Source organism: Rana temporaria, chromosome 8, assembly GCF_905171775.1.
Source record: "Rana temporaria chromosome 8, aRanTem1.1, whole genome shotgun sequence".
NCBI classification, from domain to species: Eukaryota; Metazoa; Chordata; class Amphibia; order Anura; family Ranidae; genus Rana; species Rana temporaria.
Window position 1 is genome coordinate 176,567,240 of NC_053496.1, and position 27,688 is coordinate 176,594,927.

The window sequence follows — 27,688 nt, forward strand, 5'->3', positions numbered from 1 at the left end:
TGCTTTGCGGAAGCGCTTCTCTGATACGGAGAGAAACCCAATTTACTGTATCGCAACTTTACTGGATCCAAGGTAATGTTCATTTTTCTGCTATAAATGTAGGGGCAGATCCACAAAGAAATTACGCCGGCGTATCTATTGATACGCCTCGTAATTTCAAAGTTTCCGCGTCGTATCTTTGTTTTGTATCTACAAAACAAGATACGACTGCATCTGGGCTCGATCCGACAGGCGTACGTCTTAGTACGCTGTCGGATCTTGGGTGCATTTTTCCGGCGGCCGCTAGGTGGCGTTTCCGTCGCATTCCGCGTCGAGTATGCAAAGTAGCTAGATACGGCGACCCACGAACGTACGTCCGGCCGTCGCATTTTTTTACGTCGTTTCGCTTTTCGGCGTATAGTTACTTCTGCTATATGAGGCGTACTCAATGTTAAAGCGGGAGTTCACCCATAAACATTTTTTTACCCTTAGATTGATGCTCATTTTGTCTAGGGGAATCCGCTAGTTGTTTTAAAATCAAAGCTGTACTTACCGTTTTAGAGAGCGACCTTCTCCGCCGCTTCCGGGTATGGGCTGCAGGACTGGGCGTTCCTATTTTGATTGACAGGCTTCCGACGGTCGCATCCATCGCGTCACGAGTAGCCGAAAGAAGCCGATCGTCGATGCGGCTCTATACTGTGCCTGCGCACCGACGTTTGGCTACTTTCAGAAAATCGTGACGCGATGGATGCGACTGTCGGAAGCCTGTCAATCAAAATATTAGCGCCCAGTCCCGCAGCCCATACCCGGAAGCGGCGGAGAAGATCGCTCTCTAAAACGGTAAGTACAGCTTCGATTTAAAAAAAACACCCGATTCCCCTAGACAAAATGAGCAGGAATCTAAGGTTAAAAAAAATTATTTCCGGGTGAACCTCCACTTTAAGTATGGCCGTCGTTCCCGCGTCGGAATTTTGAAATTTTTACGTCGTTTGCGAATAGGGATTTGCGTAGAATGACGTCACTGTCGTAAGCATTGGCTTGTTCCTGGTTTTTAATTTCGAGCATGCGCACTGAGATACCCCCACGTTTAAGTCGGGTCACAACGTATTTACATAAAACACGCCCCCATCACATCGAATTGAATTTCGCACCCTTACGCCGCCAAAGATACACTACGCCGCTGTAACTTACGGCGCGCATTCTTTGAGGATTCGAAAAAAAAAGTAAGTTACGGCGGCGTAGTGTATCTTGGATACGCTACACCCGGCGGAAATATGCGCCAGGGTACGTGGATCTGGCCCGTAATCTTTTTCTTCATTGACAGAAAGCATATGCTGCATTGATTTGATTCATTGTTTGTTTATTTTTTAATCCTAGGTATAAAGATCGATTTTTCTGCAATTCAGACACTTCCAGGGAGGCAAAAGAAATGTTAATACAAGAGCTGCGAAACATTTCTGAAGAGACGATGGTATCCGAGGAACCAGCTTCCAAAAGACCTCGCCGTGACCAGCCAGGTTCCAGTCTGGACAGCGTATTCGCGGAAATTGCTGGTGAAGGTTCATCTACGTCGGAAAGCAGCGCTCCGAAAGCTGCTACTATACAGCTGGAAGCTTACCTGGGAGAGACCACCGTACCTCGTTCAGAGAAACCCCTGAAGTACTGGGCAGTTTATAAAGTGAGGTTTCCAACTCTGGCTACAACGGCCCAAAAATTTCTTTCTGCCCCGTGCAGTAGCGTTGAAAGTGAAAGACTGTTCAGCTTAGCGTCCAACGTGCTTACTGAGAGCAGAAACAGGCTAATGGCTGAACATGCAGAGATGCTTTTATTCCTTAAAAAGAACTTGCCACTAACTTTTGAGAAATAATAATTCTATTAGAGCCGGTTCACACAGGGGGCGACCTGGGATCCGACTTGAAGTTGCCCCAAGTCGCGTGGTTGAGAAAATCAATGGAAGTGAATGGAGCCGTCTTAATACACACTACTGCAGTCGCTCCGACTTCAGAAAAGGTTCCTGTACTACTTCAATCCGACTTGTAAGCAACTTGTACCCATTGATTTCAATGGAAGTCGCCTCAGAAGTCGGATCACTGTCTTAGGCCAGGTTCACACCTATGCGAAATTGAGTGCGGCTTAAACCACATCCAATACGCAGAACGTTTCTAAATACATTGTTTTCAAGGAGGCTGGTTCACATATGTGCGATGCATTCGCACTGCGCATTGCAGTAAAACCGTGTGCGTCTTTTAGGCATTGCGGTGCGGCTCAGGTGCGAATTCAAGCCCATTATCTTCTATGGGTACGCAGCTGATTCGCAGATGTGTTCAGTTCTCTTCAGGAATTTCTCTCATTCAGCTCAATACACTTCTCCCCCACTCTCCTCTCACCCGTAACTTCTCCCAGGTCTCCAAATTCGCATCTAAAACGTTGCTAATCTGCTGAACACTTCTCTTATCTCTCTGCAGAGATAAGCGAGCTGAAATTCGCACCTCACTAGTGTGATTCCGGCCTCAAAGTTGATGTAAACCCTTTTTTTTTTGTCACAATGTAGAGAATAAGATTTCCTATCATCTGTGCCCAGTCTTGCCACACAGAGTTAATCCAGAGCTGAGCTATCCTCTTTTTATTGTTCAGTGAAATAAAGCAGACTTCCAGATAAAGACCAAAGTCCTTGCTTGAGTGACAGGTTATTTACATATCTCGTGCACTAGCTTGCAGACATGCACAGCTTCTTGTCTATGTATATTCTGATGGCTGTTTACACTGGAATGTGGATCACCCTATATTTTGAAAACATTTAATCAAAAGACAGCCAATCCTGGGAGAGCTGGACGGGAGAGGGGAGGGGTATGTGAATTGTGCACTTTACAGAAGCTGTGCATGTCTGCAAGCTAGTGAACGAGATATGTAAATAACCTGTCACTCAAGCAAGGACTTCGGTCTTTATCTGGAAGTCTGTTTAATTTCACTGAACAATAAAAAGAGGATTGCTCAGAGCTGGATTAACTCTGTGTGGCAATACTGGGCACAGATGATGGGAACCATCTGAGGCGACTTCCATTGAAATCAATGGGTACAAGTTGCCTAGAAGTCTGATTGAAGTAGTACAAACCTCTCCTTCCCCCTCCCACAGAGCTGATTGTTGTTTGATTGGCCACTGGAAAGCCTCCTGTCCTGGAGGCAACTGTAAGTTGCCTGATGATTCATACCCAAGTCGTGTCCAAGTTGCCTCTAGGGCCGAAACAACTAATCGATTAATCGACAACTAATCAATTATGAAATTAATCGATTACAATTTTCATAATCGATTAATCGGCCAGTAACATAATGGGGTTAAAAAAACTAAAATTAGCCTTTTATAGTACAAAGAAGCAAATCGCTACTGTAAATATTACTTTCACTGTCCCACAGTAAAAAAATGAACCCCTTACAGTAGCGATTATTTGCTCTTTTTGTACTTCTTTTAGTTTTTTTAACCCCATTATGTTACTAAACATCTCAGGCCGGGGGGTCACACCTCTGTTTTTTGGTGCTTTTGGCAGAAACACACTACAGTTCATTTACATGTTTTCCTATGGGACACGTTCACATCCATGATTTTTTTTCGGCTGCTGTGTATTTGGAAAGGGCAAGGACTTTTTGATGCAAAACGGTGCTATTTTTTTTTTTTTTTGGTTCAATATACTTCAATGGAGAAGCTTCAGAAAAGCATGTAATGTGTTTTTGCTGCAATTTGTGTTTTGTTTGCCCAACAACAAATTGGCCCAAAAAAATGTAAAAATGCAAAGAATTTTTCTTTTTAAGGCTATTATCTGATTAATCGAAACAATAATCGGTTATGAAAATAATCGTTAGTTGCAGCCTTACACTGCACTTTTACATTTTTTTGCTGTTTTGCACTTTTGGTTGGTTGTGTGATTTAACATTTGTTTTTTATTGTTGTTGTTAATATATTTTGATGTTGTAAAATATATTTTTTTTGTATGTATCAACATGTTCTGTGAAAATTCTTTGAGTTTTTTTTTACTGCTGCGTGACAAGCAAATAAAACAGTTATATTCTTTTATAATGTCTTGAGTTTGAGTTCTTCATAATTCTAAAGAAAATATCCTTAGTCTGTATTGTGGTTTGAAAACTGTCACATGACATTTAAAAAAAGTATCGGTATTCGATATCGGCGAGTACATGAAAAAAAGTATCGGTACTTGTACTCGGTCTTAAAGTGGTATCGGGACAACCTTAGTTAGAACTGCAGTGCAGCTTTTTGGCTATTTGTACTGATTCTCCCTCCCCAAATCTGAGCTCTGCTGTATAGGGAGTGCAGGAGTCAGATATCGGGTCACATTCAGATACTTGCACTACTTATATCATTAATTGTGATTTTTTTTTATAAATATATTCATGAATGCATAGCTGCTGTCATTTTGTATTTTTATATTAAAATTCAACTTTATTGAATGTTTGTTTGTTTTTTGTGTTCTTTTGGGTTTTAGGGTGAAGAACGGATTAATATACAAGCTAAGGCTCCAGAGGAACAAGTGGAGACGTATGAGGGGGATGATCAGCCGTCCGAGGTGGAGGTGACTATAGAGGGTGAACCGGATGAAGCCCCTCTAACGGGCAAAACAAGTAAGTAGCAAAGACACCAGGGCCTTACCAGTGTGCCCGAGAATCGGGGGGGGGGGGGGTCAACACATGTGGATGCTCAATATTTTTATTGTTGAAATTGAATACCCACAGAAATGAGACATTTTCATCAATGGCACTACACAGGGTTTTTTCTCTAAGAAAATAGGTGCAGGACCTTAACTACGACCCCAAAACCAGCCTCACACTCACCCTCCAAACCGCATCACTTAGTGGGTGTGGTCAAATCTCTCTAACAGTGGGAGGGTCTGAAAGGGGCATTAAATACCAGGGGTGCGCTATGTGCAGAGGTTTGGGGTGCATTGCATATAAAGTTCAGGGGTGCGCTTCACGCAGGGTTCAGGGGTGTGTTTCACGCATGGTTCAGGGGTGCGCTACACGTAGGGTGAAGGGGTGCTCTGTACGCAGGGGTTGGGGGGCACTGCATACAGAGTTCAGGGGTTCGCTACATGCAAAGTGCAGAGTTCAGGCTTCTTCCACATCTGCTTACCTATCCACCCCCCCCCCCCCCCCCCCCATCCAAATCCCACTTTACCCTTCTTTAGCGCTGAACTCTGTATGCAACCCCCCCTCCACTGCCCTCATCTTGATTTCTGTTTTTAAAAGTGATAATGGGGGGCAGAGGGCCTAAGCCAAAGGTGGCAAAACTGAGTTCTTCCTAGTTCCAGCTTGAATAAAAAAATACACTGGCACTACATACGTTGCAGGTCATATACTTCTTTAGGCAGGAAAGATCATGTATATCAGCAAGGCACTTTTTTAGTAGTGATATCACATGAGCTTGCAGACCACAGAATGACTGAGGAGAACTTCCCTTGGAGGAGGCATAGGATTACGGAGTTACCCTGCGATCCTCAGTTATAAGGTTGCCAGTGGGAGGCATTTCCAGGAAGCTGGCCGGAGAGACACCCTGTAAGGGGAAGACCTACTCTTTACCTCCTCGCCAGGTTATTCTCCCTATCTTTGCCCCTACCTTTTCCCAGGGCTCTGGCTAGTAGCTCAAGACTTGAAATTTTGAGCCCTGCTTTACCCCATATGAAATGTCCATCTCCATTTCTCAATATAACGTCATGTTCCCAACAAATGAGGAGGAGATACTGTACACCATATGAAAGGCCCATCTCCATTCCTCAATATAACGTCATGTTCCCAACAAATGAGGAGGAGATACTGTACACCATATGAAAGGTCCATCTCCATTCCTCACTATAACGTCATGTTCCCAACATGGAGATACTGTACACCATATGAAATGTCCATCTCCATTCCTCAATATAACGTCATGTTCCCAACAAATGAGGAGGAGATACTGTACACCATATGAAAGGTCCATCTCCATTCCTCAATATAACGTCATGTTCCCAACAAATGAGGAGGAGATACTGTACACCATATGAAATGTCCATCTCCAAGGGCACGTGATTGTGAAAGATGGCTGAGTAGTCTTCTCGCTCCCCACCACCGGACCTTTGTTGCTTTGATTCAGCTCTCCCGGCAGCGGGCACCGCCAGGCATCCGGAGGGTCTTATGCATACAGAAACACCGCTTCCAGCCAAAAATAGCCCCTGCCACAGGAAAGCGCAAGATGGCGCCTGAGCTTGATGACACCATGTGGCTCTCAGTGGCGGGCCCATCCTGAGACCCTGCAACAGTTCCCCAGGGACTTGGTAAACCCTCTAGCCACGGACTCTGAAGCAATGCTTTCCAAGTTTTGTACTATAGCGAGGGATGAAATAGCCACAGCCTCCCGTAAGAGCCTGATGAAGGGTCTTTAAGAGCTAGGCCACCGGACTAACCAACTAGAACAGCGTATGGATTTAGAAACTACAGTAATGGAGGGGGCATGAGAAGAAAGTTGACAGATTAAATGCTGAACTTTAGACACCATGCGAGATATACTGGAAGATGCTGAAAACGGGGCCTGCGGGGACAATCGCTGCATCTGCGGGATCCCTGAGGTCATAACTTATCTGCAAGGCACTGCCACGCCTTCCTCCGGGAATTGGCACCTGAGGTTTCTCTCAAACGCCTCCAATTCAATTGCATCCACAGATCCTTTGTGCCTAAACCTACAGAAGGTCCTCATCATTAAATACCACTATTGGCATACCAAAGAGAGACTTATGCAGGCAGCAAGGGAACGCTCGGATCTCTGATTTCAGGGCAATCCCCTTCAATCATTTGCAGACCTTCACGATTGCCAAACGGAGGAATTTGAAACCTTATCTGCAGATTTTGCAGACCTGAGGAATTTAGTACAGATGCGGTTTCCCCTTTTAAACTTTTTCACCCACCAAGCCGGTCAGTTTCACGTTACTTTGTTGCCTGACCTGAAGATGGATGGAGCCAAATACAAGGCGATCTTAAAATAAAACCTGTTAGTCTTCAAAAGACTTGAGACTGGGGCAGAGGTTCACCTTCCAGCAGGACAACGACCGTAAACGTACACCCAGAGCATCTCCTGGTTGGAAGGGGTGTGTCTGTTCCTGTTAAGGAAAAGAGACAGACACATCACCATATGTGCCATTCAAAGTCTGAATCGACTTCCTACAATATTCTTCTTGAATCAATTCCAGTTCTCATACTGGAAAATGCATACGAAGTGCTGTACAGGTGGTACTAACTAGGCCGGCTTGCTTCATCTCCTCTCTGCTTCTGGGGTTGTTCGCAGAAGGGCACTATGGCACACATTTGGTGGTCTTGTACGAAGGTATGCAGACTATGGGTCAGAGTTTATACTCTTCTTCGTAACGTATTTTACACTAATTTTAAACGAAACCCCTACTAGGGTCTTCTTTGCAAGCCAATTGCAGGACTGCTTCAACCGGAGCGTAAATTAGCCTTGCATGTTGTTACTGCAACTAAATTGACTATTGCGAAGGCTTGGAAAACTCCTGTACTTGGCTTTGAAGCGGTTTAAAACCCCTATGAATGATTTCATTGGTAAATGAGAAGATGACGGCTTTCCGTTAGGACACACATGATACATTTTCTTTGGGGTCTAGCAAATGTGAATAGCATCTATCCAAGCTTTTTGAAAATACGCTTCTTACAATTTAGTGATCCTCTGACGTACACCCCGTAGGTCTTCTTCCTTCGTCTTCTTTCTTCTTCCCCGTATTCCTGGCTTCTTTTCCCTCTTTCTTTTGTCTTCATTTTTTCACTCCAGTCTTATTCAGTGTATCTATTTCGTAGGCCTTTTAGGCCACCGGGCAAGGTCCTGTTTAGGATGGTTACGGTGACAGCATTCTTATGTTTCTATATTGCATTCTCACCTACATATAACTCTACTGTCAAAACGCTTCCATGTTTAGCTGCAAGCTTGAATGTCCATGTTCTAGGTCTTTATGCAATGCAACCTGGATTCCTAAGTTCCCTCCTTTTAGAGACTTATGGATTTTAGTTAAAAGGTAGTGCCTAATCTGGAACTTGCACACTAATTTTTGTACATTGTTGATTTGTTTGCCTCAAATGCAATGTAATCATCCCATTGTTGGTCTAATCTGTTGGATTGACTCTTCATAAAATCCTTCGTAAAAGAAAGGTTCATCTCCATTCCTCAATATAATGTTGTGTTCTCAACAAATGAGGAGGAGATACTGTACACCATATGAAAGGTCCATTTCCATTCCTCAATATAACGTCATGTTCTGAACATATGAGAAGGAGATACTGAGATTGCAGGCTTGGCTGGCTTAAATCATGTTTGGTCTCCACCCAGAGACTAGCCACATTAATCACCTTGCAGGTGTACAGACAGACATGGAGAAGGCCATATGAAAGGTCCATCTCTGCAGGTAGGTTAATTGGCTTCCGCCTAAATTGGCCCTAGTATATGAATGTAAGTTAGGGACCTTAGATTGTAAGCTCCTTGAGGGTAGGGACTGATGTGAATATACATTGTATATGTAAAGCGCTGCATAAATTGACGGCGCTATATAAGTACCTAAAAAATAATAATAATCTCCATTCCTCAATATAATGTAATGTTCCCATTAAATGAGGAGGAGATACTGTACACCATATGAAAGGTCCATCTCCATTCCTCAATATAACGTCATGTTCCCAACAAATGAGACAAATGAGTAGGAGATACTAAGATTGCAGGCTTGGCTGGCTTAAATCAGATTTGGTCTCCACCCAGAGACTGGCCACATTAATCACCTTGCAGGTGGACAGACAGACAGACATGGAAAAGGCCATATGAAAGGTCCATCTCCATTCCTCAATATAATGTCATGTTCCCAACAAATGAGGAGATGCTGAGATTGCGGGCTTGGCTGGATTAAATCGGGTTTGGTCTCCACCCAGAGACTGGCCACATTAATCACCTTGCAGGTGGACAGATATACATGGAGAAGGCCATATGAAAGGTCCATCTCCATTCCTCAATATAACATCCTGTTCCCAACAAATGAGGAGGAGATACTGTACACCATTAAAAAGGTCCATCTCCATTCCTCAATATAATGTAATGTTCCAAACAAATGAGGAGGAGATACTGTACATCGTATGAAAGGTCCATCTCCATTGCTCTATATAATGGCATACTTCTGCAAAATGATGTGGCAAAACATCTATCTCCATGACGTCCCATAGCTGTCATAATTGCCCAAAGAAATGCAGACAGTTTGCCATAGTTTTTGAGTGTTTTGTATCTTTTTTTTTTTTTTTTGGGGTTGTTTTTTTACGTTTTGGAGTTGATTGTATTGAGTTTTATGATAGCGCTCTGTGAAAATGTTGGCTACTAGACCAACATACTTGACTCTTATTATTGACCGTTTTACATTTATTTAAAATTGCCTTCCAACAGATGGATGTGATGTGAGGAATTCCTCGGAGAGACATCTTCTATTATCTGCTGATTGTAAGTCAGAAGATAATGTCATCACACAGGATCCTCCAGGAGGAAATCCAAATACACAAAATATACATCACAGACCTTCCTGTCCGGAGACATCAATGGATCCCTCTGATCAGGGGGAATCTTCTCATCAATCACATACTATGATAGTAAATATCCATGTAAGATCTCACACTGCAGATAGATCAACAGATCCTTCTAATCCCGAGGAATCTTCCTCACCCCATGAAGGAGATCACCGAGGTGACCATCTATTCTCATGTTCAGAGTGCGGGAAATGTTTCAGTGAGAAAGGAAAACTTCTTGTACACCAAAAATTTCACACAGGTGAACGACCTTTTTTATGCTCAGAGTGCGGGAAATGTTTCACTCAGAAAGGAGATCTTAATGTACATCAGAGAATTCATAAAGGAGACCGTCTGTTTTCCTGTTTAGAGTGTGGAAAATGTTTTACACAGAAAATCAAACTTCTTATACATCAGAGGAGTCATACGGGGGAGCGTCCCTTTTCCTGTTCAGAGTGTGGAAAATGTTTTGCACAGAAATTTGCTCTTCTTATACACAAGAGAATTCACACAGGTGAGCGGCCATTTTCCTGTTCAGAGTGCGGGAAATGTTTTTCAGATAAAGGAAACCTCCTTAAACACCAGAGAACTCACACGGGTGAGCGTCCCTATTCATGTTCAGAGTGCGGAAAATGTTTCACTCGGAAAGGAGCACTTATTGAACACCAGACTATCCACTCGGGTGAGGGTCCATTCTCTTGTTCGGAGTGCGGAAAATGTTTCCTTTATAAAGGTAAACTTGTGGAACACCAGAGAAGCCACACGGGTGAGCGTACTTTCTGTTGTTTGGAGTGCGGCAAATGTTTTTCTGAAAAAGGAAACCTTTTAAAACACCAGAGATGTCACACAGGCGAGCGTCCTTTTTCCTGTTCAGAGTGCGGAAAATGCTTCACGCAGAAAATCGCCCTCCTTGTACACCAGAGAAGTCACACGGGGGAGCGTCCCTATTCATGTTCAGAGTGCGGGAAACGTTTTACTGAAAAAGGAAAACTTCATGTACACAAGAGAGTTCACACGGGGGAGCGTCCTTATTCGTGTTCAGAGTGCGGGAAAAGTTTCACTCAGAAAGGAGATCTTATTGTACACAAAAGAATACACACGGGCGAGCGTCCTTTTTCATGTCCAGTGTGCGGAAGAGCGTTCACTAAGAAAGGAAACCTTGTTGAACACCAGAAAAGACACACGGTTGAGCGTCCTCAGACTGCGGGAAAGGTTTTGCCAAAAAAGACTAAAAAGACATCATAAAGAATGTTATGCGATATGAAGGTGCCGCACACCAACAATGTGTGAAAACTGGAAAAAGGCCTCAACCTCTGCTCCTCCTAAGACCATATAACCAACGAGTTTCGTCCCACCCCAGGAGCTTAGTCCTAGAGGTCATATAGAGCGTTAGGTATTTTGACAAATATGTAATGGATCTTAATAGGTGGAATGATTTAGTCCATAGAGAAACCTGTAGGATAAAAAATTTAGCTGTCACAAGAAAATTTTAAGTTTGAGCCAAGATTTTTCTTGGTTGCTTCTGTTACTTGGAGACTCTGATACAGCGCTGAAGGTGGTAGCCTCTGACTATAGGCTACACAGGTATGCAGATCCAGTGTCATGATTACCTCTAACGCAGGTGATCAGACACTACAGCTGGCTTCTGTGTTCTTCACCTATAGCAGCACCCTTTCCTGTAAGGCAAGGAGGGCCTACCTGTACTTGGTTGCCCCCAGGACTTGTAGTGCCTGGCCACCACGCCAGGGCATGCAAAACTGAGGAAAGCAAACAGGTACTTGCTGTTCGCAGATAGGCAAGGATTAGAATAGTCAAGGTCAAAATCTGAAGTAAAAAAAAAACAGGCAGAGTTCAGAAAACAGTCTATAGCCTATTCAAGGTCATCAACGAGGTAATACAATCTAGCAGTGCATACAAACCGGTAGCTGGATGAGGTATTTACACATGCTATCACGAGCGTGAGATTGCAGGCTTGGCTGGCTTAAATCGGGTTTGGTCTCCACCCAGAGACTGGCCACATTCATCAAGGTGCAGGTGGACAGACAGACATAGAGACGGTCACAGCCAAAACCAGGATGCTGGAATGAGGAGCAGGTATGCTAGATGCTTCTGACACCCAGGAACTCAAAGCGGCATCGATCGTGTCATCCCTTTTATAGGGGGACAAAATCGATGCCGTCACACCTACAGCCACACCCCCCTACAGTTGTAAACACACATTAGGTGAAACATAACTCCTTCAGCGCCCCCTGTGGTTAACTCCCAAACTGCAACTGTAATTTTCACAATAAACAATGCATTTTTTTGCTGTGAAAATGACAATGGTCCCAAAAATGTGTCAAAATTGTCTGAAGTGTCCGCCATAATGTCGCAGTCACGAAAAAAATCGCTAATCGCCGCCATTAGTATTAAAAATAATAAAAATGCAATAAAACTATCCCCTATTTTTTAAACGCTATAAATTTTGCGCAAACCAATCGATAAACGCTTATTGCGATATTTTTTGTAAAAAAAAAAAATGTAGAAGAATACGTATCGGCCTAAACTGAGGAAAATTTTTTTTTTTTATATATATATTTTTGGGGGATATTTATCATAGCAAAAAGTAAAAAATATTGAATTTTTTTCAAAAATTGCTGCTCTATTTTTGTTTATAGCGCAAAAAATAAAAACCGCACAGGTGATCAAATACCACCAAAAGAAAGCTCTATTTGTGGGGAAAAAAGGACGTAAATTTTGTATGGGAGCCACGTCGCACGACCGCGCAATTGTCCATTAAAGCGACCCAGTGCCGAATCGCAAAAAGGGGCAAGGTCCTTTAGCTGCATTTTGGTCCGGTTCTTAAGTGGTTAAGAGATTCTCCCCCCGCCACCTCTGGCCACATGCGGTATTGCATGCCATTGAAGTCAATGCGGAACAGATTCTTTTAGTTTCCAATGGGGAAACTCGCTTTGATACGCGAGTGCTTTGGATTACGAGCATTCTCCTGGATTATGCTTGTAATCCGAGGTTCCACTGTACTTGTGTTTAAGCCATAGTTCTAAATATTACAAAGCATTGTTTGAAGTCTTTTTGTTTTTCATGATATTTTTAATTCTTTGTATTTTAACTGAGACATAATCTGTGTGTGATACGAAATAATTGGGTCCATTGTATATTGTAGATGATATTAAATCTTCTAATTCTTGTAAAAGGGAAATGGGGATCATGTTACTTCTGTAGTTCCAGCTTCTCATACATATTACATCACTGAAACAAAATCTCATCCAGTATATGTATATATGCAAAGTTTAATAAAAAGAAAAATCTACCATCATGTGCAATTTTGCTTTTTTTTTTTTTGTCGGTGGTGGTGGATTGGATTAGGTACCTACCTATATAAATGGCACCAGTACCGAGAATGCCCCCTAGGTACCTGCCTTTACACGCACATGAACTTTAATGGCATCCCAGTCTTAGTCCGTAGGGTTCAATATTGAGTTGGCCCCGCCCTTTGCAGCTATAACAGCTTTAACTCTTCTGGGAAGGCTGTCCACAAGGTTTAGGGGTGTGTCTATGGGAATGTTTTACCATTCTTCCAGAAGCGCATTTGTGAGGTCAGGCACTGATGTGGAACAAGAAGGCCTGGCTCGCAGTTTTTTTTCTCGAATTCATCCCAAAGGTGTTGAGGTCAGGACTCTGTGCAGGCCAGTCAAGTTCCTCCCCCCCAAACTCGCTCATCCATGTCTCTATGGACCTTGCTTTGTGCACTGGTCCAAATCATTTGGTGGAGGGGGGGGTTATGGTGTGTGGTTGTTTTTCAGGGATTGGGCTTGGCCCCTTCGTTCCAGTGAAGGGAACTCTTTAGGTGTCAGCATACCAAGACATTGTGGACAATTTCATGCTCCCAACTTTGGGGGAACATTTGGGGAACGGTCCCAACTCTGAACGGTCCCAACTCTGAACGGTCCCAACTCTGAACTGTTCCAATATGGCAGTGCACAAAGCAAGGTCCATAAAGACATGGATGAGCGAGTTTTTGGGGTGGAGAAACTTCACTGGCCTGCACAGAGTCCTGACCTCACCCTGATAGAACACCTTTGGGATCCTTCTCATCCAACATCAGTGCCTGATCTTACAAATGTGCTTCTGGAAGAATGGTCAAACATTCCCATAGACACACTCCTAAACCTTGTGGACAGCCTTCCTGTGCCAACATGAATGCGCACCAGTGCACAAAGCAAGGTCCATAAAGACATGGATGAGCGAGTTTGGGGTGGAGAAACTTGACTGGCCTTCAGTTAGAGCAGAGACCACAAGCCAGGCCTTCCCGTCCAACACCAGTGCTTGACCTCACAAATAGAGGTCGGCTGATATTCGGCCATTTTGGAGAAATCGGCATCGGCCGATTTTTATCCAAATTAGGCCGATATTTAACATGGCCGCTAGTGGTGCAACGGATCACAGTTGATCCGTGATCCGAAGGGGTTACCCCATTCGGATGGGCACACTGTGATCCGTGGATTGCTGTCGCGGCCGTAGCATTAGGAAAGGCCTTGGCCATCTTGGTACACCCAGCGGTGGCCCTCATCTCTGTTTACTCCCACAGAGGAGGAGGAGCCCGCGCTCGTGGGACACACCGCTGTCTGAGGTCTGCACTGAGGGGGGGGTGTCTGTAGTGAGGGAGGGGGTCTGTAGTGAGGGAGGGGGTCTGTACTGAGGGGGTGACACCATTTTTTTTGCACCAGTGCCACCTGCCAATGCCATCCAGTGCCACCTGCCAGTGCCAACTAAAGCCATTCAGTGCTAACTATTGCCACCCAGTGCCATCTGCCAATTAGTGCCATCCAGTGCAACCTGCCAGTGCCACCTGCCAATTAGTGCCACCTGTAAGTGCCACGAGCCAGTGCCACCTGCCAAGAAAAATAAAAATATCGGCCGCAAAAATCGGCATCATATATCGGCCATCGGCCACCCTGATTTCTAAATATCGGTCAGAGAAAACCCCATATCGGTCGACCTCTACTCACAAATGCACTTCTGGATGACGCACTCCTAAACCTTGTGGACGGCCTTCCCAGAAGATTTGAAGCTGTTCTAGCTGCAAAGGGCGGGGCCAACTCAATATTGAACCCTACAGACTAAGACTGGCATGCCATTAAAGTTCATGTAAAGGCAGGCGCCCCAATACTTTTGGTAATATAGTGAATGTGTGTATATATACAGCGGGTAAAATAAGTATTGAACATGTCACCATTTTTCTAGGTAAATGTATTTCTAAAGGTGCTATTGACCAGAAATTTCCGCCACATGTCGGTAACAACCCATACAATTCATACATATAAAGACGCCAAAACAAATACATTCAGAAATGAAGTTATGTGTAATAAAATGAAACTAAAAACACAAATCTATTGCACTTGAGCTATATAAAAACCTAACATGTAGCAGCCGGCGTTTCCCAACTGCGTCCCAGCTCGCCTTCGCGCCACGCGTTCCAGCTCCTCCTGGGACGCAGTGGCCATTTTGTTGGTTGGAAACGCCCGTCGTTTCCTTATGCATGTCTTTTACCAAGAGCATGCGCGTTTTATTCTTTTACCTAAATAAATTAAACATTTTGGATGTCTGCGCAATGAGTATTCTTCTCTTCATATCGGAGAGTATCATTGCTGTGGCGAGGACCTTCTATTGGCTTCTCCTGGTGGTCATTGGTGTAGCTCGACATCCAATTCTGTGTACTGGGATCAGCGTACTCTGCTTTGGATGAATGAATTCCCTTGCAGCTGAGGATCGCTGGGATTAATATTCGGTTTACCTGCTGTGCATACATATTTACCTTGGGGTAATGCCGCGTACACACGACCGCTTTTCGGGTCGTAAAAAAATGAAGTTTTTAATGGTCTAGAAAAACAAAGGGCCAGATTCACATATCTTTGCGGCGGCGTAACGTATGTCCTTTACGTTACTCCGCCGCAAGTTTTCAGCGTAAGTGCTTGATTCACAAAGCACTTGCGTGTAAACTTGCGGCGGTGTAGCGTAAAGCCGTCCGGCGCAAGCCCGCCTAATTCAAATGGGGCGGGGACCATTTAAATTAGGCGCGTTCCCGCACCGAACGTCTTACGCAAAAAAAAAAAATTGAAATTCGACGCGGGAACGACGACAATACTTTAACATGGGCTGTCTATTGTTACACCACCTAAATAGCATCCGTAACTTTGCGACGCGAAAAGCCGTGTAGCGACGAAGTAAGAGAATGCGACGAACGCACGTACCTTTTGTACGGATGCGGCAAATTTGAAAGTACGCCGGAGTATCAGCAGATACTCCGGCGTACTTATTCTATGAATCTGGCCCAAAGTTTTTTTCAACCCGATCATTAAAACGGCCTTGCCTACACACGATCGTAAAAAAATAAAAATGCTCCAGCAAAGCGCGGTGACGTACAACGCCACTATAAAGGGGAAGTTCCATGCCGATGACGCCACCCTTGGGGCTGCTTTTGCTGATTTCGTGTTACCGCGTGTTAGTAAAAGTTTGGTGACTCCGTGTAAACACGATCATTTTTCAGCATGTAAAAAAAACGATGTTTTCCCAACTTCATCGTTAAAACGACATTGCCCAAACACCATCGTTTTTAAAAAAATGATCTAGCAAAGCGCGGTGACCTACAACACGTACGACGGCACTATAAAGGGGAAGTTCCATTCGCCTTTGAGCTGCTTTTAGCTGATTCCTTGTTAGTAAAAGACGATTCACGCTTTTTTGTCTGTTACAGCGTGATGAATGGTAGTTTTACCAGAACGAGCGCTCCCTTCTCATAACTTGCTTCTGAGCATGCGCAGGTTTTTTACGTAGTTTTAGCCCACACACGATCATTTTTTACAACCCGAAAAACGACATAGTTTAGAACGACGTTAAAATATGCAGCATGTTCGAATATTTTTTTTTGTCGTTTTTTCAGAACCTGAAAAACGATGTGAAGCCCACACACGATCATTTTTTAAATGACGTTTTTGAAAAACAACGTTTTTTTCATGCCGAAAAATGATCGTGTGTACGCGGCATAAGAGACGATTTGCGCTTTTCAGTCTTCGTGCTTTAAGATCGTTTTCTGCTGTTCAGTTTGTGCTTGTGGATTCGTTATCTGTCTTTCAGTGCTTGTAGTCAGTTCGTATGTGTTTTTTTGCAGTGCGTTCTTGTCCGCTCGTTACTGTTTTTCAGGTCGTTCTTCAGAGGCCTTGCTGTTCGGGTAGGGGAGCCATTGCAATGCCTGATGATCTTTTGATAAAACATTTCAAATAAAATTTTATTTTGTAATGAAAAAGTCTGTTTTTATTTATTTTTTATTTTTATTTTTTTCTAATTTTGGGTTTCTTTTACCTTTCTTTAAGTTATCCTAGTGCCATGTGTATTTTCCTTTACTAAATACCCATCATTGTCAATGTAAACACCACAAATATGTATTTGTTCTTTTAGGCAACATTGATATAAGAAGCCACACATTGTTGAGTATAAAACATGTTTTATTGTTTCACATTTAACCACTTAAGACCCGGACCTTTTAGGCAGCTAAAGGACCCGGCCAGTTTTTTTGATTCGGCACTGCATCGCTTTAACTAACAATTGCGCAGTCGTGCGACGTGGCTCCCAAACAAAATTGGTGTCCTTTTTTTCCCACAAATAGAGCTTTCTTTTGGTGGTATTTGATCACCTCTGCGGTTTTTATTTTTTGCGCTATAAACAAAAATAGAGCGACAATTTTGAAAAAAAATGCAATATTTTTTACTTTTTGCTATAATAAATATCCCCCAAAAATATATAAAAAAATATTTTTTTCCTCAGTTTAGGCCGATACGTATTTTTCGACCTATTTTTGGTAAATAAAATCGCAATAAGCGTTTATCGATTGGTTTTTCGCAAAATTTATAGCGTTTACAAAATAGGGGATAGTTTTATTGCATTTTTATTCATTATTTTTTTCTTACTACTAATGGTGGCGATCAGCAATTTTTTTCGTGACTGCGACATTATGGCGGACACTTCGGACAATTTTGACACATTTTTGGGACCATTGTAATTTTCACAGCAAAAAAATGCATTAAAAATGCAATGTTTACTGTGAAAATGACAATTGCAGTTTGGGAGTTAACCACAAGGGGGCGCTGAAGGGGTTAAGTGTGACCTCATTTGTGTTTCTAACTGTAGGGGGGTGTGGCTGTAGGTGTGACATCATTGATTGTGTTTCCCTATAAAAGGGATCACACGATCAATGACGGTGCCACAGTGAAGAACGGGGAAGCTGTGTTTACACACAGCTCTCCCCATGCTTCAGCTCCGTGTACTGATCGCGGGACTCCAGCGGCGATCGGGTTTGCGGGTCCTGCGGTCACAGTGCTTCGGACCAGGTTGCAGGCGCGACCCACGGCTGGGCACTTAAAGAGGACGTACCTGTACGTGCTTGTGCCATTCTGCCGACGTATATCTGCAGGAGGCGGTCTTTAAGTGGTTAACATGTGTAATTTTTTTGGGTTACTTTTTTTTGTTATATTTTTAAAATATATATATTTTTTTGTGAATACTTTAGATTAAAAAAAAAATATATATTTTGTTTTTCTTGTTAAAACGCATGAACAATGGAACTTTTCTCAAGTTTGACATTGTTCATGCGTTTTAGCAAGTAAAACAAAAAAATCAGATTCTAAAAAATTACATTCATATTTAAAATACAAATAAAAACAAATAAAACATTACCAACAAACAAAATTAAAAGTACCGTATTTATCGGCGTATAACACGCACCATAACTTTAAGAGGGAAGTTTCAGGAAAAAAACTTTCCACAGCCCCCTGCGTATAACACGCAGGCCCACTTTACCCTCTATTTTCAGGGTAAAAAAGTCAGTGTTATACGCCAATAAATACAGTATAAAACATTACCTTTTTTTTATTTATTTTTTATTAAGCCCTCCCAAGAACATCAATCACATATTTTATCCTTTGCTCCACCTGCTTGGTCTTTTCCCTTATATGCACCAAGCTTGTGTTGATGTCATCCAGGTCAGCAGAGCAGGCCATTACCTCGCCTATTAACATCTGTGCGCTTTTGTGAATCAAATCGGTCCGCAGCCGGAAAAGCTCCTGAAATTTGGAAACACACCATGTAATATAAATATGCAGGCCTACATCTATTACCTGAATCTGTGGTGTATGACACTGACCTGTTGTGGTGCCACTTTCTCCTTCCTTCCGCTTCTTCTTCCTCCACATTCCGCGGGGGTGGGGCTTGGGTAGGAGGTGTGGGTTTCTCGGCTCCTGCCTGGAAGCTCTTTGACGCCCTATGAGATTGTAACAAAAGGGATACTTGAGTTAAAAAGATTAGAGGCCTGAAAGAGGAATATCAATCATTCTTTTTGTAAGTGTGGTACAACTGTCTGTGTTGTCAATACTTCTAAGCTGAACACAGGATTGTATCCATTTATCTATTTTTGGTCAAGTTTCCCACATGGAAACACACCAAGTATCCACTGGATCACCTGTGTGTGACACCCTAAATAGGTTGTTCTTGTGGCCAAAACTTGTGCTACTGAGTGCACATGTGTAACCCAACTGCTGAGCATACTCTCCTTACTTAAATATAGTTAAGAACACATCTACACTAAAAAAAATAAAACAAAAAATTATTCTCACATAAATAGTTCAAGATGTCAAGTTTCATGTTCGTGGGCACAATAATTGGTCGTAGGAATCATCGTTCATTCGCTCATTAATAATAAAATACGATCTTTTTGTCAGATACTGTCATGGATATGAAATAGTCTGGCAGCTTACCTGTGTCCATCTGTCCATTAAAAGGCCTGACTCTGTTCTGGTTCCCTTCTTATCTCCTCTACTTCCTGTATGGCCCCACCCAGGCCATCCCAGGAAGTCTATATTAACTGTTGCACTGCAGGCCTGCAGTGCTGTTCAACAGTGTTGTTTGCTTTAGTTCCTGTCTGCAGTGTGCTACGATTATCTTCCTGTGTACCGTTTTTGGCTCGTCCCCGACTTCTCCTGTTTGCCTGTGATCTTGACCTTTTCCCTATCCCTCGGTTATCCCTGTCTGCCAGTTGCCCCGACCTCGGCTTACCCATCACTACCGCTTGTCTGCTTGCTCCTTCTCCTCTCTCCCTGTGGTGCGTGACCTAGGGGATCCCAGGGGTCGCGACCTGGATCCAGCTGCGGCGAAAGGCAACCTCACCACTAGAGGCTCTGGTGAACACAAAGCTGGGTCTTAGACTCCACGCCCTGGGCGATCTTGGGTTCACACTTCCTCTCTTATCGCAGCAGTCGGTCATAGGTTGTGGTGCATCCCTGACCCCAACGGAGTGCACTTGTCACCTGGCCACAGGTGACCTGACAGATACAGTGTTAACTACATTTGTCTATGCCTAAATAGGCATGATGACATTTCTAAAACACTGTATCAGACAAAAAGATCATATTTTATTATTAGTGAGCGAATGAACGACGACTCCTACGACCAATTATTGTGTCCACAAACATAAAACTTGACATCTTGAACTGTACGACATGAAAGAAAAAGCACAATGCAGCACCATGATAATAATACTAATCTGAGTACACAAGAGAATTAATTACTTTTTCTAATGAGTCTTTTCATCTTCTGGTATTGCTCCGGCTCCCTCAATTTTATGTCAGACCGTCTTTTGCGGAGCTGTTCCTTGGATCTGCACACCCCAAATTTGTGGTACAGACTTTTGACCACTCTGTCCATTATTTCGGCCTTCACCTTATTAGAGTATTTGTATGGGCCATGTTTAGCATCATAATCCTCTCTCCTCAATATTGCCACAATTTCCACCATCTCCTCAAACGCCATATTTGTGGCCTTGTATCTCCGGGATCTGGTGTGTGGTTCCGCCTGGGGGTTGCCACTTGCCGAGTGTCCGCCATGTTGTCTTGCACTAGACGACCGAGAAGGGGCTGGGAAAGTACTAGAACAACCATCAGGGGCGGGGCAAACGTGCAGAGCTTCACGCAGGCGCAGTGTATATAAAGGGATACCGCATGGGTAAAAACGACGTTCAGTGTGTGGAAGAAGGTGGAAGGAACGAACGTGTACAACAACGGTACGTAACATTATTTTGACTTTATTGATCAGTGGATGAGTTTGTGGCCTATATATGGTGAGAAAGTTTTAGTAGAGGCTTGACTGACATTGGCTTTTTTGTATTTATTTTGACTTGCAGAAATCACGGATGCTTTCAAAAAACAGGAGTTTATGACTGAGTTTGTGCAGAGATGGAGGGATCTGCCAATATTATGGCAAACAAAAAGCAACCTCAATAAAGACAAAGAAGGCAGGAAACGAGCCCTGGAGAGCCTGCTTGTATTTGTAAAGACAAAGATCCCCAAGGCAACAATCAAGGATGTGAATAAAAAAATTGGGACCATTAGGGGCACATATCGGACTCAACGAGCGCTAGTACTGAGATCAATGAGGTCAGGAGCAGCTGCTGATCAAATATATAGGCCAAACCTATGGTACTACAGCCAACTCCATTTCCTGGATGACCATCTGGAGTCGAGGGAATCCCTTTTAACCCTTCCCCCCAGAAGTAGCTCCAGCCAACCCTCCAGCCAAGAGCAGCCATCCTCTGAGGAACAACCGGAGTTCCTGGAGGAGCCTGATTGTGACACATGGTGGAGCCAGGTATTGTAATTTACGAACGATTTTTTGTAATGAAAGTATAATGATGTCAAATTGATGTTACTAGTGCTCAAAATTTAAGAATTGAACAAAAAGTGTTGGGCATATCAAGAGACAGTAGTGGCCAAACATGATGGGGACAAGAATGAAAAATGCAGGGGTCAGAATGATTGTCTGTAATATATATTCGCATTCAATTTGCATCTGTCATGAGTTGAAAAATGTTTGATATATGAAGACAAAAAATTAACTATGTACCTTTTTTTTTATACACAGACAGGGCAAAGCCAGGAGGAGGCGGAGCTCACTGCCAAACAGGAAGAGGCAGAGCCCACTGCGAGACAGGAGGCAGGCCCCAGTGGGAGACAGGAGGCACGCTGGCACACAATGTTGCAGATTCCTCCCCTCCGCACTCCCGCGAAAAGGGCCAGGAGGATTCTTCAAATGGAGGAGGAGACCGAGGCCCTTATTAGGGAGGCTACTGCGGTCCTCCGAGAGCCCCCCACCGCAGAAGAGGAATTTGGAGCCCTAATTGCCAGCAAGCTGCAAAATCTGGAGAGGGGCCAGCGTCTGCGCTGTGAAACCCTGATCTTTAAGGCTATAAACATGGCCATGTTGGGGAAGCTCGATGACGACACCGACATTATGCGGATCGCTCCTCCTGTTCTTGCTCCTGCTCCTATTCCTGATCCTGCTCCTATTCCTGCTCCTATTCCTGATCCTGCTCTTGCTCCTGCCACAACCTCTACTCCAGGGACCCAGCCTCCGGGGACTGAGTTATCGAGGGCTGCAGGGAAGGCTAAAACCAAATCCAGGAAATGAGGACATATGTGATGCTCTCATGGTCCCAATTTTTTTGTTGACATCTTTGGTTGTTTGCTGTGGGGATCTGCGTCTGCACAAATGCAAGCAGGCTCTCCAGTGCTGCCTTCCTGGCTTCTTTGTTTTTATTAGCTGAGTTTTTTGTTTGCCTTCGGCCTTTTTTTTATGTTACACCAGAATAAATAGAATTTTTGATTTCTGGCAAAACTTGACCATGTGTTTTTATTAAAAATAGAGAGTTTGCTAGTGAGTAGGCAGGGACATTAAAAAAAAAAAAATTCTAATTAAAAAGGGGACACTAACCTCCTTGTGGGTAAATTATACTAAATTATAATGTTGTTGTGGTAACTTGACACACTCCAAAAAAAAACAATCAATGGAAAGCAGTCTAGAATATTATCCAATTAATAACCAAAAAAGAAGATCTGCATTAAAAGATTTAAATATGCAGAAAACTTTTTAGAGGGAGAGTTGGCTTCCAAAAATTCAATAATAATAAAATTCAACACAACCCCCCCCCCCTGTGGAAGACACGGCCAGCGATCACCCCGCAGCACCCCCTTCCAGACACTGGCACACCCAGCAGCGAGCAAACGCCCCCCCCCCCCGCGGGGTGGCAAGCCAGCGGCAATCGTCCCGTAGGAGGACACAGCATCCAGTGATGATCACCTTACCTCCTTCCGGCCAATTTGAACCCAGAAGTGTGTCCTGAGACACGATTGGCCAGGGAGTCCTAAGAGTCATAAGACTCCCTGGCCAATAGGGGCTTCCTGATTGGCCGGGAGGATAATGTGTCAGAATAGCAAATATTCATTCACTAGTGTCACCCAACTGAGTGGGATCAGGGCGCACTCTCTGCGCCCCTAGCCCACCCTATTTTGAAGCCTATTAGAGCCTCTGGCTCTAATCAGATGCTTCAAAATACACACCCTCCGCCTCTCCCCACAATTGTAATTCATGTGTCCAGCATCCTGAAAGGGGCCAGGCACATTGATAGGGAGGGCAGCGGCGGTGTTAGGGGGGGGCGGCGCCCGTGCGCCCACAATGCACAGGCCACAACTGCTTTGATTACTTATGAACTTATGTTTGGTCCATACAAACTTTATGTAGCTAAGCGCTGCACCATTTCCATTAATAAAATGGAATAACACAGGTAAAAAGTATTGAACACATGAAAAAAGGCATGGAAAGCCAAGACATCAGCTGGAATCTATCAGTAATTAGGAAGCAACCCTGCCCCTTGTCAGTGCAAATTAATACCAGCTGGTTCAGTCTGAGCTTATGACTTATAAAAAGGTGTCTCATTACCAAAGTGTCACACAGGAAATATCTCGTGATGGGTAAAAGCATAAAGCTCTCTCAAGACCTTCACAACCTTATTGTTGCAAAACATACTGATGGCATTGGTTACAGAAGGATTTCTAAACTTCTGAATGTTCCAGTGAGCACTGTGGGGTTCATAATCCTGAAGTGGGAAAAAAACATTATCTGCACAGCCAATCCACTAATGTCATGTGCCTGGTTGAGACCAAGTTGACGAGAGGCCCCCTTACAACTCTTGTCCTGTTATCCCAGGGGATGATGACAGGGTATAACAGGGCACAGTGGGGCATGGGTGCCTGCAGGAGATCCGGGCCAGGAAATCTGTTGGCAGATGCAAAGCTGATGAAGGTTCATCAAGCAAGCTGGCACGCAGGCAGATGCAAGGTCTTGGATGCGTGGCTAGATGGGCAGGAGTCGGCAACAATCGGGCAGCAGGCTTACAGAGTCAGGAAGCAGGAGCAGAGTCAAGGTCGGTATCAAGCAAGCCTAGCTCCCAACTCTCCTCAATTTCGAGGGACTGTCCCTGATTTGTCTCTTTCCTCCTCATTTGTCCCTCATTTTGGTCTTCTCTATATAGTTCTACATAAAATCTATTTATCTTTCAAAAAAGTGTCTAAGTGGGCGTGGTAGGGTGTGTGTCCTATGCCTACATACTTTTGCTAATGGGTGTCCCTCGTTCCCATCGAGGGGAGGTATAGGCGAGCAAAAGAGGTACAGGAAGCAAGGTTGGGTCACAAGCTGGAGTCGGCAACAGAGGTTCAGGAACGAGCAGGATCAACAAGCAGGGTCAGTATACAGGTACACACATGATCTGGGCATAAGCAGTATGAACTAACGCCCAGTCAGCAATTGTCCTGCATTGTGTAGGACTTTAAATAGGCCACTGGTCGCCAAAGTCCAATGAAAAATGCACGCTCATGAGCATGCAGTGCACGCTAATGCCCATGCACATGTGCTCGTGTAGTTGCACACATGGTCCTGATTCTATGCCCAATCCTTTCGATAATTGTGCTTGTACATGCATTTCTTTTAAGCACGGCTTGAGCATGGTTTTCCTGACAGTACCTTCTCAACAGGGTATGCCCTAATGGAGTCCCCAAAAACAAACGGGCAGCTCTTGTACCTTTTTTAAGTGTTCTGTCAGCACTCTTCACCCAGCAGTAGACTCCCACAACAGATAGTGAAGGGAGCCCTGAACATCAATCGGCTAACATACCTATATATAAGGCCTGGGCAAGCCAGAGACCGATATTGAGGTCTGACCACCAAGATGGCTCATTTCCACCAAAAGCTCTACAATGCCTCAGGACTCTTGGACAAAACGTGATAATATGCGCTTATTCTGTTTGCCTATTTAATCTGACCTAACAGGTCCCACCCCCCTGCCCTTCAAAGATACATACTTACCTCAATCTGTTGGCAACAGCCTTTGGAGATTTTGTACATCCCACTATGCAACTCCTCTTTCTTCTGGTTCTACCTACACAGTAGAGCCCCATAGAAGTCTCTGGGGGGTAGGGAACCGTCTACAGTGTTAATTTTGGCATCACATTTTGATTTAGTTTTAATCATAGTCTTTTGACTAAAAGTGCCATTTTAGTTTTAGCCGCATTAGTCATTTGAATTGTTTGTTTTAGTTTTATCGTATTTAGCCGACTAAAGTCTAATGGGTTTAGGTAAATTGTAATGCAGTATTTAGGCATTTCTCTAGAATATCCAAACTCATTTATATACTCCTGACATAAAAAAAAATTCTAATATGTTATTATGTATGGTATTAAGGTTTGAACAAACTACACGCTCTGAACTGTCTGAGAAGGCCTGTAATGCTACACAGCGCTCTGGGCGGTCTGAGAGGCCTGTAATGCACAAAGCTCTGGGCAATCTGAGAGGCCTGTAACGCACACCGTGCTCTGGACGGTCTGAGAGGCCTGTAACGCACACAGTGCTCTGGACGGTCTGAGAGGCCTGTAATGTTGCACAGTGCACTGGACAGTCTAAGAGGCCTGTAATGCACATAGTGCTCTGGACGGTCTGAGAGGACTGTAATGTACACATTGCTCTGGACGGTCTGAGAGTCTGGTAATGCACAGCGTACTGGGCTGTCTGAAATACCTGTAAGGCACAGTGCTCTGGACGGTCTGAGAGTCATGTAATGCACAGCGTACTGGACAGTCTAGAGAGACATGTAATGCATACAGTGCTCTGGATGGTCTGAGAGGCCTGTAATGCACAGTGCTCTGGGCGGTCTGAGAGTCATGTAATACACAGTGCTCTGGACAGTCTAGAGAGTCATGTAATGCAGACAGTGCTCTGGACGGTCTGAGAGGCCTGTAATGCACAGTGCTCTGGATGGTCTGAGAGGCCTGTATTGCTACACAGTGCTCTGGACGGTCTGAGAGGCCTGTATTGCTACACAGTGCTCTGGACAGTCTGAGAGGCCTGCAACAAACACAGTGCTCTGGAATGTCTAGAGAGTCATGTAATGCTACACAGTGCTCTGGACAGTCTGAGAGGCCTGTAGTGCACAGTGCTCTGGATGGTCAGGAGTCTCAGGAGGCCTGTAATGCACACAGTGCTCTAAATGGTGGTCTAAAGAGGCCTGTCATGAACACAGTGCTCTCCATGGTCCTCTCAGGAGGCCTGTAATGCTGCACAGTGCTAAGCACACCACGCTACATTCACTACGTTGTTTCCTTGGAGCTGCGCCTGTAGAACTTGTGAGTGCTTCCCCTCCCAGCAATCACAAGGGTAAACGTCCTTCCCTTACATTTTCGTTTGGTTTTCATTCGTTGACGAAAAATGGAACTGATTTTCGTCAGTTTTTTCTTCAATTGACGAAAATGTGGGGTAATTTTTGTTTCGTTTTTGTCACTGGAACTATGCCCGATGTTTTTGTCTACGAAATTTAAACTGGTTGTCTACCAGCCAGGAGACGGTGGTTAACATGCCCCATGGCAGTGTATATGGCCTATTTTTACCTTGATGGTTCCCTGACCTTTTTTTCATAAAAGGTAACGTCTTGCAGAGACAGAAACTATCTTTTGACCCTTGCATTGTTCCACTTGGTCTGTGCCATGTACTGTTGTGTACAATGATCTATCAGAACTATCTTTACATCTCGCATCATAAGTTTTTTGTCTCCTGGCCATGCCTGCACAGTGGAGCTTCACAGAATCATATGGGGGGTCATCTGACCAGGAGACGGAGGTTAACCCTATAGCAGTTTATTGAGCTCCTTTTTCCCCCCCATAAATAGAGCTTTCTTTTGGTGGTATTTGATCACCAGTGGCGTGTTTTATTTTTTTTGCACTACAGAGATCGAAAATGTTGAAAAAAAATAATTTTTCTTTGTTTCTGTTATAAAATTGTGTAAATAAGTAAGTTTTATCCTTCACTGATGGGCAATGATAGGCAGCGCTGATGAGGAGTCAATGACAGGCATTACTGATGGGCACAGATTGGCATCCTTTATGGGCACTGATTGGCATACCGGCGGGGCACTGATGGGCAGCACTTATGAGGGGCATTACTGATGGGCACTGACTGGCATTACTAATGGGCACTGATTGGTATCCTTTATGGGCATTGATTGGCATACCGGTGGGGCGATGATGGGCAGCACTGATAGATGGCACTGATAGGCAGGACTGATGAGGACACAATGGCAGGCATTACTGATGGGCACTTATTTGCATCCTTTATGGGCACTGATTGGCATGCCGGTTGGGCACTGATAGGCGGAAATGACAGGCAGCACTGATAAGTCAATGACAGGCATTACTGATGGGCATCATTGACAGGCACTGGTGGGCCATGCTAATGGATCTGCGTTGATTATCGCAGGAAGCCACCCCCCTGCTGGGAGAGCCGCTGATCAGCTCTCCTCTACCCGTGCCTTGTCAGCGCGAATGGAGGAAAGTTGATAAACTGCACTACCTGTGATTGGACACAGCGGATCATGTGGTAAAGAACCTACGCGAAGGCTCTTTGCCTAGATCGGAGATGCGGTGTGTCGGGTCAACACACCACACCACTGATCTCCGTGCTTATCCTGCTGGACGTCATATGACGCCCAGTCAGGATAATGGAACCACTTTCCAGCCATCATTCTGCTATATGGCGGGTGGGAAGTGGTTAAACACATCAGGGCAGATCCTCAAAGAAATTACGCCGGCGTATCTGTTGATACGCAGCGTAATTTCAAATTTTGCGCGTCGTATCTTTGTTTTGGTATCCACAAAACAAGATACGACGGCATCTGTGTTAGATCCGACAGGCGTACGCCTTAGTACGCCGT

At 44.1% G+C, this 27,688-nt stretch overlaps 2 protein-coding genes across 2 annotated transcripts in view; both read left to right on the plus strand.

Annotated features, from left to right (window-relative positions):
* Window positions 1-27,688, plus strand: part of LOC120909997 (zinc finger MYM-type protein 1-like) — a 39,086-nt gene that overhangs the window by 5,844 nt on the left and 5,554 nt on the right. The window contains exon 2 of the mRNA XM_040321817.1: window positions 4,473-4,608. The gene's annotated coding sequence lies outside the window, so the exon portion shown is untranslated. The remainder of the gene's footprint in view (window positions 1-4,472; window positions 4,609-27,688) is intronic.
* LOC120910140 (gastrula zinc finger protein XlCGF52.1-like) lies at window positions 9,410-11,750 on the plus strand. Its single transcript, XM_040322018.1, has one exon. The coding sequence runs from the start codon at window positions 9,589-9,591 to the stop codon at window positions 10,798-10,800; it is 1,212 nt and encodes a 403-aa protein (XP_040177952.1). The 5' UTR covers window positions 9,410-9,588; the 3' UTR covers window positions 10,801-11,750.

Coding starts and splice junctions, on each gene's coding strand:
- LOC120910140 (XM_040322018.1), top strand. CDS start 9,589: ATGGATCCCTCTGATCAGGGGGAATCTTCTCATCAATCACATACTATG.